Source organism: Brassica napus, chromosome A2 (assembly GCF_020379485.1).
Source record: "Brassica napus cultivar Da-Ae chromosome A2, Da-Ae, whole genome shotgun sequence".
Lineage (NCBI taxonomy): Eukaryota > Viridiplantae > Streptophyta > Magnoliopsida > Brassicales > Brassicaceae > Brassica > Brassica napus.
The window spans coordinates 6324102-6340162 of NC_063435.1; the positions used below are offsets into that span (position 1 = coordinate 6324102).

Consider the following 16061-nt stretch of genomic DNA (forward strand, 5'->3'; position numbering starts at 1 on the left):
AAATAAGCAATTTTATTTATAGAAACAATACAGAAATATAAAAAAACATATAACCAACACTGTAATGGAAAATGTATTAAAAAGAATACTTTAACAAAACATAACCAAATTAAACTTAAGACTGCACTTAAGTACAAACCTAAATGGTCTAGAAAACAGGACACCCATGAACAACCACACCTTTAGCAGTTGGGCATTTAGCAACAGGACAGCCTTCACCAGTGTTTCCCCACCAATCAAGCATTATGTCACTACGCTGCAACGCAAGAAACAAAAGCACAGACATGAACCCAGTCCCTGCATCCATCCCTCCAGACAGAACATAGTTGTACCTCTGCCACCATTCTGTTTTGTACTTGAACAAAAAGTGTCCAAACACAAACGCCATAACGAGCCAGCTAGTGAAGTTAACCGCAGTAGCTGGTGGCATAATAGCAGTAGCTCCAATCAGAACTGGCATGTGAATGCTTGAGATCCATTTCTTGTTTGGGAAGACTCTAGTGGCTAGGTAGACCAGTGTTGGAGCTATTGCACCTCCTAGGAAGAACCAGTTTATGCTTGAATATTCTCCAAGATCACCAAACATTCTTCTTGGTCCTACAAGTCCCCATATTACTGATGCGTCGAAGAAGACTCTATCCGTTGGGCACGTCCATTGACTTTCTGGTGGAAGGAGAGATGTGTCGCAGAGGTTTGGGATCTCGGCCATTAGCCACCATGCTGTCAATGCGTAGACGAACACTGCTACTAAAGTTCCTACAACCTGTGAAACACAACAGCAATAAATTTGTCAAAATGTTATGCTTTTGAGAAAACCAATCCATGGCCTGGACCGTTTGGCCCTGAAATTAATGGGGGCTAGAAACAATACTAATAAATGTTTTTCATTTGACCAAAATAAAATAAAATATATATATGCTTTTCTTAATCATTCCGAGATCTAAAGATATATACATATTAATTACTAATATTTTAGAGGTCATAGGCGAATGTTTTATCTCGCTATGACTACGGCCCCTGCCGTGGGCTAAACTAAACCCACCACTGTACAGACCGTTCGAACTCGTCAGGCCTCGCCACTTTTATTTGGTTAGATTATATTTATACCACAGGTTCGTTTATGGACAAGGCTTAAACCCTAAAGATCAAAAGTGACAGTTCTAGTAAGATTACAACATATTGTATGTTGGAATATTAAAACTAACCTGTGCCATAAACATGGTTCTTGGTGGGATCTTCATGTAAGAACCAAGCTTCAAATCAGCGAGGAACGTCAAAGACTGGGACATGCTGATGTATCCGTAAGTCTTGAAGCATATGTTAGCAACAGGTCTCTCTGGATATGCATACCCAATGATGTATTCAGTAATAATATTCAAACCTGGAGCCTACAACAAAAGAAAAACTCCGGTTTAATATCACCATAACCGGTTGTTAAAAATAAAGATAAAAACCTTACCTGGTTAGTAGTGGCCATGATCACACCAACAAGAGGAGTGAAGAATAAAGCTATCAAACAAGCCAAGAAAGCTCCCCACCAGGGAAGCTGAATCTGTTTCTCATAGAAAACACATATGAAGACAATCACAGCAATATTCACTACGAAAATCGACAGAAACCACCATAGCGGAACCTCCTTGTAGTTTCTCTTCATGATCTTTGTATGTATATCCATTTTCTTGTCCTTACGTAGAGCTCCTTTGGTTTGGTTCCAAAGATCTTTTCCGTAGAAAAGAAAAACATGGACAACACTAGCAGTCAAGGTAGCGAAACCTAACCCGTAGGTAACAGCAAAGAAAGTGCTCATGTGGACTGGTCCTGTCTCCGCGTAAGCCTTGTGATCAAGGCGGAACTCGTCATTGATGATGCTCGTCACGTTGTATTCTTGCCCGTTTGCTACAAAGAGTTTACCTGAGTAGATTGGGAAGGTCTTGGCGTCGAAGAAGTCCAGATAGTAGCATAGAGGTGTGATTACGTACATCACAATAAAGTATCCGACCGCGATGTTTGCTGTGGCAAAGAACGGGCTAGCGAGTGGACTTCCAAGGTAAGAAGCGATGGTTGACCAGTCTAAACCAAAGGAACCGATACCAAGACCAGCTGACCCTGAACCGAGCTGGTTTACTAAAATAGATTTAGGGCTAATCCAACATAACCAAGAGATGGTGGTCAAGAGAGTGAAGAGATAGCCTGGGAGAAGATAGTAGGAGAAGCTGGCGATTAGTGTGATAACGAAGAACTGGTTTCTAGTAACTCCCCATTCTGATCTCTTCTCCTTCTCATGCAAGGCTCTGCATATGATCAAAGTTAAATTCTGATGCTTATATATAAAAGATAGCGTGATTGACAAGGAATCATTATCGCTACCTGAAGAGAGACACTTGAACGAGATTGCTTGGCCACCACATCTCACCAGGTTCAACTAGATGCTTCCTATACAAACCAGCCCAACCAAATCCCAATACCTTGCACGTCAAGAAACATAATAAACACTTAGTTGTTTTTTCTTCAGATCATTAAATTTTAAAACATAGAAATTAATTATTAATTTTTTTTACCTGAGTTGTGATCATAACGAGTAAAGCAGGAATGAAATCAAGCCGTCTCTTGTAATAAAGCTTAACAGCACTAAGAATGTGACTGGCGTAAACAGCTCCTGAGCCTGAGTTTGCGAACACGGTTATAAGAACATGTTCTTTTGTACTAAACGGGCCAGGATTCATAGTGAAAGACCACCGCGTCCCTTCGAAGAATATCCTTGTCGGAAGAACCCTAGCCATGAGATGACCAATGGGAACAACAGCAATCTGAGCCGACACAGATGAGATGGTCAAAGGATTGGTTCTGTACCAAAAGAACTGGTTGAGAAATGACAAGAGGACACAAGCGGTTATGCCCAAAACCCACATCCTGAATGTAACCGTCGGTGAAGTTGGATCGTCTGTTTTAGGCACCGTTAGTTCCACTTGTGGAACTATACTCATCTCATCGTCGCCGTAAGGATCATAGTCCGATTCAGAATCAGATCTCATCTCTGTGATGTTGTCTCTCATTGGTCTTCAAGAACAGAAAAACTAGTATGCTGGTTTGTCTATCTGCTATGCATAAGATAAGATAAAGCGGAAGTTAAGTGGTTGTGTGATTGTGTTTATTTATGTAACTGTTCTTGAGGTTCTCTTTTAAATATGCAAATACGTACACACACGCTCACATTCATGAATATCATCATATACATAGAGGAGATACCTATAAATTAGTTAATGAAACATATTCACATACAGAAGAGCTGTCTTCCTCAAGTTGTGTCTGATTTGGGATCCTGATTGAGTTAGAGATTTGTTTGAAATTAATGTTTTGCATTAACTTTGGTATTATATCTTTAGTGATATTTCCACTAAAGGAAGTATGATTCGGAATTAGGATTACATTCCAATTTGGCCTTTGATTATCATTGACTATAACATAAAATATAAGGAAATATATCCCTGAATTTGCTGAGGGAAAATGTTTAGTTTTGGTTAAAAAGTCTTAAATTATATGTTTCATATGTGCCAAATTATTAAATAAGCTGCAGAGATAGACGTATAAAAGCTTAGTTTTAGTTCGAAAATTTGTGATGATCCAAATATTGATTTACATGTAGCTTTCATCGAATCTTAAATATTGATTCATTTTATTGAACTAAATATTTGAATTTTTATCATATTAAATATTTAATTCTTTGTATAGAATCATAAATGTTTGATTCTTTGTAAGAGAATCTTAAAATTTTGATCCAGTGACTCTTTAGGACAAGTACATGTTTCTAGGAGATGAGGTCTTGGACGAATGTGAGAGCCTGAGGCCCCGAGTCATGCTGATGCATCCGGGAGTATGGCTTATTCGTTTCCGCATTATAGGTCACTGAGAAAATGAATGCACAAACTATATCAACCTAATACCTAGTACCTACTAAAACATTTATACACTAATAAGTAATCTTTTTTCGAACAACCAGATATATTTTAATAAATAATCTAAATTGCATAACCAGATATATTTTAAATGTGGAAGAGCTGTAATCTACTGTTAAAGTTTAAATGTTTTTACACCCATGTTTGGAGTTTGAATTCTAGATTATACAATTTTTTGCAGATGATATAATGCGAAGCTTATCGTAGGTTGCAGAGGCCGTTCGTTGTGGTCATTTGCTGCAAAGAGAGCATGTTCATCGAGGATGTCGTACATACAAGTGTTTCAGGTAGAGCTTTATCGTAGAATCTTTATTTGTGGAGTTGTTCATCAATATCGCATATGTTGCAGGTAATTGATCATCAACGTGAACGCGTAATTAAAGATTATATAATAATGTAATGTGTTACCTAGTATTAAAGAAAAGAGATATTTAAATATTTTTAACATGCTTTGAACCGAAATGGTGTCAGTTAACAGTGAAATTTACCAATGACATGTTCAGATGGACTGATTAGTTCTTAAAATTATATTTTTCACGTTGTTTTCTATGGACAATTTCTTCAGAAAAAATAATTCACGGCGAATTTCTGACAAAAATATTTGTCAATTTTAACAAGTTGGGAATTTTTTTGTCAAGATTTCGTCGGACCATTATACGAACTTCAACTGACACATCCTCGTGAAATACCGACGAAAACAGTTGTCAAAAATATATTTCAATGAAATTTTGGGATATTATTTCTACAAATGAAGTGTATGTTAGGGCTGGGCAAATAAACCGAACCCGAAAATCCGAACCGAACCCGATCCGATAAAAATGAATCCGAACCGATCCGAACCCGACATAAATACCGAATGGATCCTGTTTTTTGGTATTTTGGGTTATGGGTATTATCCGAACCGAACCCGGACCTAAATGGATATCCGATAGAACCCGAAACATTTAAAATCACAAAAAAACTTCTACCAAATATGATCTTAATTCTTAATATGTATCCAAAATACTTTAAGATATTATTGAACTTCTAAAATAATTATCTGTTACATCAAATGAAGGTTGATGGTGGAATGTGGCGGTTGATGCCTGAAGTTTTTAGATTTTGGTTTTGTTTTTATTGAATAATGTTTCTCATTTCATGAGAACTTATTTTTTGTTTTATGATTTCATTTATATGGTTTTCTTTATATCACTAACTATGTTTATCTTTCGCTTGATTTTGAATGATCACGTTTGATGTTTTTTCTTATTTTTGAATCAATTTTACTTATGTTTTGGCTATTAAAATATGTACAAATCATGTATTTTAAATTCGAAAAACCGATTTTATTTATGTTTTAGTTACAAAATAGGTACAAATCAGGTATTTTTAAACCGAAGAACCGATTGGGACCCGAACCCGAAAGTACAATGGGTTATACCGGTTCTTTGAAGATTTACTAACCCCGACCCGAACCCGATAGAACCCGAACCGGTCCCGAACCGAACTTTTATATAACCCGAATGGGGTTGATTTTGATAAACCCAAAAAACCGAAACCCGAATGGATAAAACCGAAACCCGATTGGGACCCCGAATGCCCATGCCTAGTGTATGTCAAAAAAATTCCTAACAAACAGTTTTCATTGGTAAAAAATGTTCCGACAGGTAAAATTTGCCAGGAATTTTCCAATGTATGTTTAAAAAAAAATAGAAACCTAAAATAATTTTTTTTTAAAAAAATCTAAACTTGAAATTAATATTATAAATTTAAAATACTACATAAAGTTTTATAAAAGAAAAAAAATATTTAAAAGTTTTAAAAGTTAGAAAAACCTAAAGTTATTTGGAAACAATTGCTTCATCTTGCCCATCATAATCTGGTTCATCTTCTTAATTTTTGCCACTTGAACCTGATTTGCCGCCATTTGAACTTGGGCTTCCCATTTAGGGTCTCCAAATCTGCAATCCTCTCATCCTTGTTCCTCAATTACTTCACAATCTTGAGATCAACATACGAAGCTGTGAAGAAGAAGAGTTGGATGGATGGGCTAACCCGACCAAATGACATTTTTTTTTTAACTGGGGCTTCTAGCTCTAGTGGTAAAGGGTTTACAGCTGTGAGTACCGTCACCTGGGTTCGAATCCCGGTCACTGGGGAATTAACATTTCGGCATCGCCAGGGACAGAGGACCGACACGTGGCAACACAAAAAAAAGACATTTGTTTTTTTGATACCGCCCCACAAAAGTTAATCAAAATGTTAATAAAATTAATAAATTTAAATTTATCCCAAAGACAAGATTGTTAATTCGTTCTTGGATCAAGCTGTTGGAAGCTGAATAAATCATCTTCAATGATTCCGTCTGAATTTCTACCAAGTGAATGATCTTTCTCTTAAAAGAATCTTTAGTTTCATCTGTTCTTTTCTTGGTATATGGCTATATGCCGCTTTCACCAGAATAAGATTATCGATGGTCCATGATGGACATATACAATCATACGTAAATTTTTGACCCAATTTTCCGGGTAAGGGTCGCATATTATCTTATATATTAAAACAGAAGTCACAACCTTGATTCATGTGTGATTTTTTAAAAAAATGGACCTAATGGACCTATTCATAAAAATTCATACTATATTTTAATTCAGACTAATAATAAATATAATTTTTAAAATATTTTAATCATAGTATCTTTTGATATCTTTTCATTTTAAATATAAATATATTTATTTTAAAATTCTAACAAATCTGTTTAAAAAGATTTTTACAAGATCTTCATTTTCGAAATTATATTTAAATATTTTCACTAATTTCGAAATTAGTTTAAAATATTATTATACATTAATATATTCAGTTATATAAAATGAAAAATAAAAAAAACTATAATATTTTAGTTATTATATAATCATAATCAATCATATTAAAATAAAATTACTATATTGAGCTGAATATAATAAAATTGTATTAAATTTATATATTTATATATTTTATTTTCGTAATTATAAAATATTTATGTTCCAAAATAAAATCTAATATGTTGGTAAGATGGGTTAACATTATCAAACTATATAATACATGTATAAAAATTAACATGTATTTCTTTAAAGTTAATAATATAAAATCTTTGTAACTACTTTAATCATAATATATTTTCATTTTAAATATAATATGTATTTATATATTATATTTTAAAAATTCTAATAAATCTATGTAATATTTAAACAATAACTTAATGTATTTTAAGTTATCGTTTAGAACTGAAAATAAATAAATTATATCATATTTTATCTACTTTTATAGTCATTATCATGTTAAAATATAATTAATATACTAAAATAAATATGAAAAAATTATATTCAATTGATAAATTTATAAATTTTATTTTCATAAATATAAACTATTTATTTAAAATATAATATGATGATAGAACGGCTTAAAATTAACAAACTATATAATACATGTCTAAAATTAACATATCTTACACTTTTATATATACAATAATAATTATCTAAAATGAATAAGCATAAAAATATTGGTAAAAAGAAATCCAGTTTTGAAATACGGGTCAGAATTTAGCATAAATTAAATACAAAATATTTTTTAAATATATTTTCTCATGAATATATTAATTTGCTTAATAACTAAATGCAAATACAATAAGATAAATATATAATAAGAAGTGGCAAATACATAAGGTTTAAACAATTAATTAATTATAACATATAAATTATAAAATTATTGTATTTGAAATAGTTATATAAATATTTAAGTATATGATTAACATTAAAATATATACCACTTATGTTCTAAAACAATAATTTATGTATAGAAAAGTGAAAACAAACACCCGTGCGGTTGCACGGGTCAAAATCTAGTTTTATAATTAATTATGTTCACACAACAAGAGAATATATTAATTAATTTATAATTACGTACTAATAACATAATTTGCCTAACTATCTCTAGATAATTTAAAATATTATTTTCTAGTTTGAAAGAATATACATCTTGTTTATAAACAAGTATAAAAACATTAATATAAAGCGGTGGCCAGATAATTAAGCATATCACTTAATATTTTATTAGTTTTATTAAAATGTCGGCAGAGTGAATTACGGTTAATCACCCCTAGACTCATTTCGTTTATAAGATTTTAAAGACAGAAACTCCGAACTACAGTTTCATTACATCTTTGATCGCAACATTACGCTTCCTTCTATATATATTTGCTATGATAAACATATATATAGATCTCTATATCTATATCTGCTTGACTATTAGATCATGCATCTCGTACATATTAATTGAAAAACATTACAACTTTTTTTTTTGTCACGTGTCATCATTAGGTTAATTCTTAAATCACTAGAGAAATACATTGGTACATCTAATTATATAATAAACTTATATAATAAACTTTTTATTAAACTAACCATAAATTCATTATTAATGTTCTTTCTTATTTTTTTAAATAAAAGTTATGAAATTACCTAATATAGTTAAAGTATATATATTGCAATTAATAATTTTGAATAATAAATAATTTAATAAAAATTAGTTTATCTTCTATCATATTTGTTTAATTTTATACTATTAAAATAAATTAAACAACCACATTAACCATATAATAAAAATTAGATTTTTCTATATATGTTATATTTTAAATTTTTTTAAATCACAATAAATTACTAAAACTGTTAAAAGTCTCACATTCAAATTTTGTGATCCATGGTTTAAAATTTGTGTTATGATAAAATAAAAATGATTACAAAATCATATAAGTTAAAAGTCTAATTTAATTAATTATTAAGAGTAATATATATATATATAATTTTAAATTAAACTATATACCATATAAAATACATAAATATTTAAATTCCAAAATTTACTTTTTATTTTGTTTTTGATAAAAGCTTTGAACAAACATTGACAACTTAATTTGTAAAAAAAAATATAAATTACTAAAACTGTTAATCCCACAATAAACTTTTTGTTATCAGTAATTTAAAATTTTTGTTATAAAAGATACAAATGATCAAAAAATCATTGAATAGAAAAAATTATTTAATAAACATTAATATTAAAAATATACTATGTATGCTAATATCATTTAAATTTAATTATATATCCTATCAAATAAAAATAATTATTGTTTGGATTAATAAAATTAATTTATATGTTTGCATCAATTTAATTATCTGTAATAGTTACTGACTTTTAGTTATTGATATATATTTATTATTTCATAATATGTAAAAATATATAATACATACAAATTTTTTTATATATAATGTTAATCCCGCGGAAGACGCAGATATTAATCTAGTACACTATGATTCTTGTATCTCTATTAAACGCTGCAATGAAGGTTCATCTGAACTATCAAAATGCCACTTAAAATCACTGACCATTAAATGCCACACTTCCGACAAGTATTAAATTGTTACTCATTGTACCAAAAGAAAATAAAAAGCATTAAGTTATTACTTAATTCGTTTCAATTTAATTGTCATTGTAAATTATGTTTTTCCTTCAAAATAAGTGTCGTTCTCTATTTTTGATGCAAATTTATTAACTTAATATTTGAACTTATTTTAATATTGGTTGAAATGTGGTTATATATATAGGTAATAATGTTTCTATTTAGAAATATATAAAATTAAATATATATATTTTTTAGTATGTGTGTACAAGTCTAAAACGACAACTAAAATAAAACAGAGGGAGTAGTTACTAGCTACAGTTAAACCACAATGCTATTTTTTCTTGTCTATAAAAACTAAATTTGTCACCAACAAAAAATACTTAGACATGATCTTTCTTAGAAATAGAAGACAAATTGGAAACTATATATTGTTTAAAAATTTATTTGAAATACCATAAGTTAGCTATCGCTTTTTAAAAATATTCAATCAAAAAATATAATTTAGATTTAGAGTTTAGTGATTATCGTTTAGGGTTTAATATTTAAAGGGTGGGTTGGATTATAGACTTTTATAAATGATTATTAAATATTTATAAATGATTTAAAATGTTACTTGAATTTGCTTTCATCACAAATTTATTGTATTTATGAAAATGATTGTTTTTAAGGTAAATCTGAAAAAATGATATCAAATTTGTGGTATAATTAGAATTATCCGATATTGTTTTATAAATTACTCACGTTGATAAATCATATGCCATGATCTTAACTAAAAATATTTTAGTCGTTCTAGCGAAATAAATAAAATTTTAAATTGGAAGTGAAACTAATTAGATTAGACAGAACTATGATGAGGTAATAATGAAGCTGGTAAGATTAGGAGAATCTGGTTGGGTTTGACGAACATGTTCGAAAAATATCAACGTTTCAACAACCAAAGCAATGAAGTGCGTCCACTCTATGAAAGCTTTTGGACCAAAAAGAAGAAGAAGATTCTTAACCAAAAAAAAAGATTCTTAACTCGATATACCTATATAAAAAGGTAGTATCATGAGTATATAATTCCTATGATTATAGATGACAAAAAGTCCTATGATTATAAATATAAATATACGATCACTGGTCGTGCGTTATTAACATATAATTTAACCTGTTGTTTTTTTTGCAAAAAGAAAAAAAAACATGACTCCTTATTTGCAATTGAATTAATTATTTATAGTATACCTATCTGTCAAGCCACCTCTGCACATTATAGATGCTACATCTTGTTAATTATTACTTTTGATGAAATAGTTATGTTGAAAAACTTCCACTACGGATATCTTAAGAAGTAAAAACAATGGTTTAGAGTATCTCGAAATATATATTTGGTTTGGGCCGGGTTGACGAACCAAACCGCGTCAACAATTGAAATGATGAAAACTAACATGTCAACTATTTAAGATGATACGCCAACATGACCGATCATGCTGATTTGTTAATGGTGATCGATCTGCTCCACAGCTCATTTGTTCTGGCCAGGTTAAATTCTTGATCTTGGATCACTAATTGGTTCAGATAACCGATCAATATATCTTACTTATCCTCCATATTTGATGCTTCTTTGTTTTCTCATTGGTTCAATCATCGTGCCAACTGCCAGATATCAAGTGCATTGACTCAACATGAAAAAGAACTACTAGGAAAACAAAACTATTCAAACTACAAAACATATACTATATAATAAGGTACTTGCAACTTGTCCCTTCGGGACCTATAGCAAAGCCTTTGCTCAAAGATGACACGCACAAATTGAAAAATAGTTCAATTTTTCTAAACCCTTTAACAAAAAGGTACTTGCAAGGAAAAATCAATATATATGTTTTAGGTCAGAAATTTTTATTATATTTAATACAGTAATCCCGGAAGAGCTCTGCTTGGAGGACGATGAAGGAGAAAACCAAGTTGCCCATATGGCCCTATGTGTATTATAATATATTGATGCATGTATAATAACATCATTATTATCAAAAAATCTTGAAGATCTCTTGTTTAACCAAGATAAGTAACAATAACAACAACAACAACAATAATAAAAATAATAACAATAATAATAATAATAATAATAGTTTACCAAAAAAAACAATAATAATAGTAATAAGAGTTGAAATAAATAATTACAAAATATGTAAACGGGACAACAGACCTGCTTGAACCCAGGTAACCTGCCTTTGCAACTATATAGGTAGTACGTTTCCAAATAAAAAGAAAAACTTTATAGGTAGTATTTTATCACAGTACTACTATTAATTATTGCATTAATACTCATTTCTACTTGTTTGCTTTTGCTTAAACATGAAGACATGCATGCTTTGCTCAGCCATGACGGCCTTCAGTAGCCAATCATGTTGATGATATTACTATGATCTTTTTATTTAATAAAAAGAAAACCTTAATTGAAAACTTAAATATATTTTGGTTAATCTGTAGTACAATTCGTTTCAATCTTGTCGGCCTATAGGATGTTATCCTAGTAAAAAGGTATCCTATAGGATGGATCAACATGTAAGTTGGAGTTTGTTTAGTTCTTCTCTTGAAATTGCGATTATCGGCAGTAGCGGAGCCTGCTCAACTTTTTACAGGGGTTAAATGCATAATAAACATATGTTATACAAGTCAATAAATTAATTTTTCAGTAACTGTTCTGTAAAATACAATAAAGTTATTATTTTGATATTCATATGGATTATATGACAATTCCCACCAAGCGGCAGCTCCGCCACTGAATATCGGTGCCGGATTCACGAAATTGAAGTCTAAGACCACCTCCATCGGAGGTTTTAGGAAAGGGTTCTAAAAAAAAAACAAAATAAAAATAAATAAAAAATGAGTTAAACACATAGAACCGGTGTTAAATATGGCATTTGTAGAACTGATTAGAACCCCTACGTGTCACTTTAATATTGGGTAATAAATTTTCCTGTCTCTCTCTCTTCGGGGATCTCGTCGTTGATGTTTCTCACGAAATTAATTAACAGTTGGAGATGGAGGAAGAAGCTCGGGAGATGGAGGCTGCCGTTCTATTGAAAGCGTCTCTACGACGTTCTCCACGAGAAGGAGAAAGTCTGTGTCTTCCACGACAACGAAGGCATGGAACGAGGGGAAGAGATCAATCCAAGCCTCGTCACACGGATAGAAGACTCTGCGGCCTCCTTAGTCGTCTTCTCACCTCGTCACGCTGACTCTCACTGGTGCCTTGAGGAGTTAGCTAAGCTCTGTGATCTGAGCTCATTGCTTGATCGTTCCATGATACCAATCTTTTACAAGGTGGATCCCTCTCACGTACTCAAACAGAACGGTCATCTCGTTGTGGACTTTGAAACACACGCCAAAAGATTTTAGGACAAGGAGATACAGCCATGGAGAGGAGCTATGAAGAAAGTTGGAAACCTCCCTGGATATGTTTACAGGTACAAGACTCCATATCTCCACATATATATAGCACAGCCTCTGTATTTTATGAATCATGTAATTAAATATAGAAGAAGAACTGAAGTTAGATTCTTGAAATTTTGGAACTTGGCAGAGAAGGAGAAGATGACGATGAGATGATAGGGCTTGTGGTGAAGATAGTTTTAGCTGAAGCCAACAATACACCAGAGCAAGTTGGAGAATACACGGTTGGCTTGGAGTCGCGTGTTGATGATTTGGAGAAAGTTGGAGAATACACGGTTGGCTTGGTTGCGCCAGAACTCTAGTGGCGACACTACTGCATTGGTTTTCTGCTGCTTCTTCGAATCTTTCTCCGGTGTTACCTTCGCATTACAATAACAAAGGAGGCAATTCAACTACTATAAACCAACAACATGATCACCACAGGATCATTGGTTACAAGGTATCATTATGATTCACATTTGAATAATCTCAGGGAACATAGTCTACCTCCTGATCATAGCTTTGTTGTTGTTGTTGACTTGGTATATGAATAGGGTTTATCTACAATTGGTCAAAATTGCTAGTTGATCTATCATTGTGATTCAAAGGTTTGTTTTTTATGAGAACATGTTTCATTTTTCTCATAAGCATTGAAGAAGAGAAGTTAAAAAAAAATGAAGAACTTCAATGGGGTTCTCCCATTGGACCTTCTCAAAACTAATTATATCCATAAGGGTTCTTAACTTCATAAAGTACACATTTAACAATTAAACTAATGGTTAGAACCCATCAAAAGTTCTAACCAATGGACATGCTCTAAGTATTCTCTTCCATATTCTCTGTGTTTTTAGGCTTTGTCCGTAATGCGTTGTTTAGTGTTCATTTGTTTTTTTTTTCTCTGTTTGGTTTTGGGAGAAATATGTTCTTTACCGGTTTATGGATTTGGAAGAATTTCAACTTGTCGGCTTTTGGTTCTGAAAAGACTATTATGATCATTGCTGGTTTAAGTTAAGTTAAGATCACCTAAAATTACAGCGACCAGAGTTGTAAAATTTAATAATAAAATAAGATTTATAATTAAACCGTGACCAAAACTCTCTTGTATACCATTTATTTTAATCTTAGATTTCTATGATTACGGCCTGAAGAGTAACAAATATTCCATGTGCGCTGCCAAGCAATCAGAGAGTATTAAAGCCAGATAAAAATAAAAAGATGTGAAAAAGAATACATACTATAAAGCGAATTATTAAGGGATCAAACAACTGGAGATTAAGTAGTTAATGTGACAGATAATTAAGATCAAAGGACTACAGTTCGAATCTGATCAAAGGGAAAGCGAACAGGGAACATGCCGCGTAGTCATCATGCAGGTATGTGGGCTCCAACAAAGCATGTACCACAAATGTTTTTAAACTACAAAATTAAAGAGACATCTACGCATAAAAAATATGATTATTATTATTATTATTAACATATATCTATATTATTATGATTTTGTTTTTGTTTACTGTTCTTCATAATTTTTGGTTATTTTACTTATTTATCATGTTATTTTACTTATTTTTCATGTTTATTATATTTAGAAGTTTATTTGTCATATATTCCATGATGTTAGATTGAGTTTTAATAAATAAAACTTTGAATTGTTAGTTTTTATATTCTCCAAAATTTTATGTTATTTTTTTATTTGCCATGTTATTTACATATTTGTCATATTTTATTAATTTTTAGAAACTTATTTGTCACATTCCATGATTTTAGGTTAAATCATTAGTTTTAATAAATAAAATTTTAATTTTTAGTTTTTAAATAATTTTAGTGATTATTTAATAAATATTGTATTTATATTCATGATAATTATTACCTAAGTTTCATTGTAATAAAAAGACAAATTATATTTTCTGATTAATTTTTTAAATTAATTAAATAACTTAAAATGAAATAAAAATATGTTAAAATTAGAATTGTTTGGATATATATTAATTCACACAAGGTACAGACTATCATCTAGTTATTATTATTTTGAACGCAACTGATTATTATTTGATTGAAAGTAAAATCAGAAGACGAGGCTGATAGAAAATAAACAATCAGAAGACAAATGTAATTATTTGATGATTTGTATCTACCCCTCAGTAATCCTTGCTGGTGTAAAGAAATAAGAAAAAAAAGTCGATTTCAACCAAAAAAAAGTCGAGTGCAGATGAATACGACTAAAGTTAAGAACAATATGTTGACAACAAAAATAGTTAAGAACAATACATATATCATCATTATCCTTTTTTTTTTTTGTATCGCATACAACTTTGTTGTATTTGGTTATAGATAATCTTTACATATATTACAACAACTTCAAATTTCAGTCAATATAAAACTTTCTTTCTTGAAAAACCAATTCAAAAACAGATTCTTTATATATAGTTTCAGGTTAAAATATATTAAAATGATTCGAAATATATTATTTTATATTTAATTATTTATAATATATATATATACACACATATATATATAAGTTTAATTAATCGATAAGAAATGAATAGAAATGTGAAAAAAATATTTTTAAATTTGTAACAGTGATCTTTCAAAAATCCTAGTTAAAACTATATAATTGAAACATTAGTGTAAAACATTAAAACAAAACTAACTACAGTACATAAGTAATAAAATAAACGTGTTGTTTTAATGTGAATAAGTGATATTATTTTTAGTTCAAAAGAATATAATTTTATATTTTCAGTGTGATTTTACATATATAATCTTTATTTTATCCTTTTAAATAATCAATAATTTTACTTAATTTATTATTTTAATTAATCATATATTAAATTATAATATATTAATATATTTTTAATATAACAAAATATATGTGTTTTCAAATACTCTTTTATAGGTATCTCACCAAAATTTGAAAGAAATAATTATAAGAAAATGAATGAGTACCTCAAATATTGAGAATTCTAACCAAAAATATTTTATTGAAGTATATTTATGAACATTTGAGTACTTATTTATCTTTATATTATTACTTTTTTTTTGTGCAAGGTACTTACATTAGAAAAATTTTCAATGAAGTTGCTATGAGGAAGTACTTCCTCCCTTATAGCTAGTAATTTATGTTTCTGTTAATTATGAGGTGTTTAAGTTTTCGGTTCAAATAACTTTTAGATGGAAAATATGGTTTTTTTTATGCTGAGACATTGTATAAACTCTCCTCTAATCGAGTTTCAACCAATGCTTATGCTTAAACCACCAGCGTGTCCGATTGTAATCTGTTTTCGAATCTG

The 16061-nt window shown here is 30.2% G+C and overlaps 1 protein-coding gene and 1 long non-coding RNA gene across 2 annotated transcripts; one reads left to right on the forward strand and one right to left on the reverse strand.

The window, feature by feature from the left end:
* Positions 1–53: 53 nt before the first annotated feature.
* On the reverse strand, positions 54–3278 carry LOC106418847 (oligopeptide transporter 8-like). The gene is made up of 5 exons (XM_048751810.1): positions 2559–3278; positions 2368–2465; positions 1460–2291; positions 1206–1388; positions 54–763 (listed from the first exon to the last, which is right to left on the reverse strand). Exons 1-5 carry the CDS (start codon positions 3051–3053, stop codon positions 149–151), a joined length of 2223 nt encoding a protein of 740 aa, XP_048607767.1. The 5' UTR covers positions 3054–3278; the 3' UTR covers positions 54–148.
* Positions 3279–12232: 8954 nt separating this feature from the next.
* Positions 12233–13397, forward strand: LOC125584038. Its single transcript, XR_007321050.1, has 2 exons — positions 12233–12809; positions 12926–13397. It is a non-coding gene; the product is annotated as an uncharacterized LOC125584038 (long non-coding RNA).
* The last annotated feature ends 2664 nt before the right edge of the window (positions 13398–16061 follow it).

What these genes read in the sequence shown, in the direction of transcription:
- LOC106418847 (XM_048751810.1), bottom strand. Translation starts at nt 3,053, where the DNA reads ATGAGAGACAACATCACAGAGATGAGATCTGATTCTGAATCGGACTAT. An exon ending in GTTCAAGTGTCTCTCTTCAG is followed by an intron (nt 2,292 to 2,367) that starts GTAGCGATAATG and finishes GATCATATGCAG; the next exon opens with AGCCTTGCATGAGAAGGAGA. An exon ending in TCATGGCCACTACTAACCAG is followed by an intron (nt 1,389 to 1,459) that starts GTAAGGTTTTTA and finishes CTTTTGTTGTAG; the next exon opens with GCTCCAGGTTTGAATATTAT.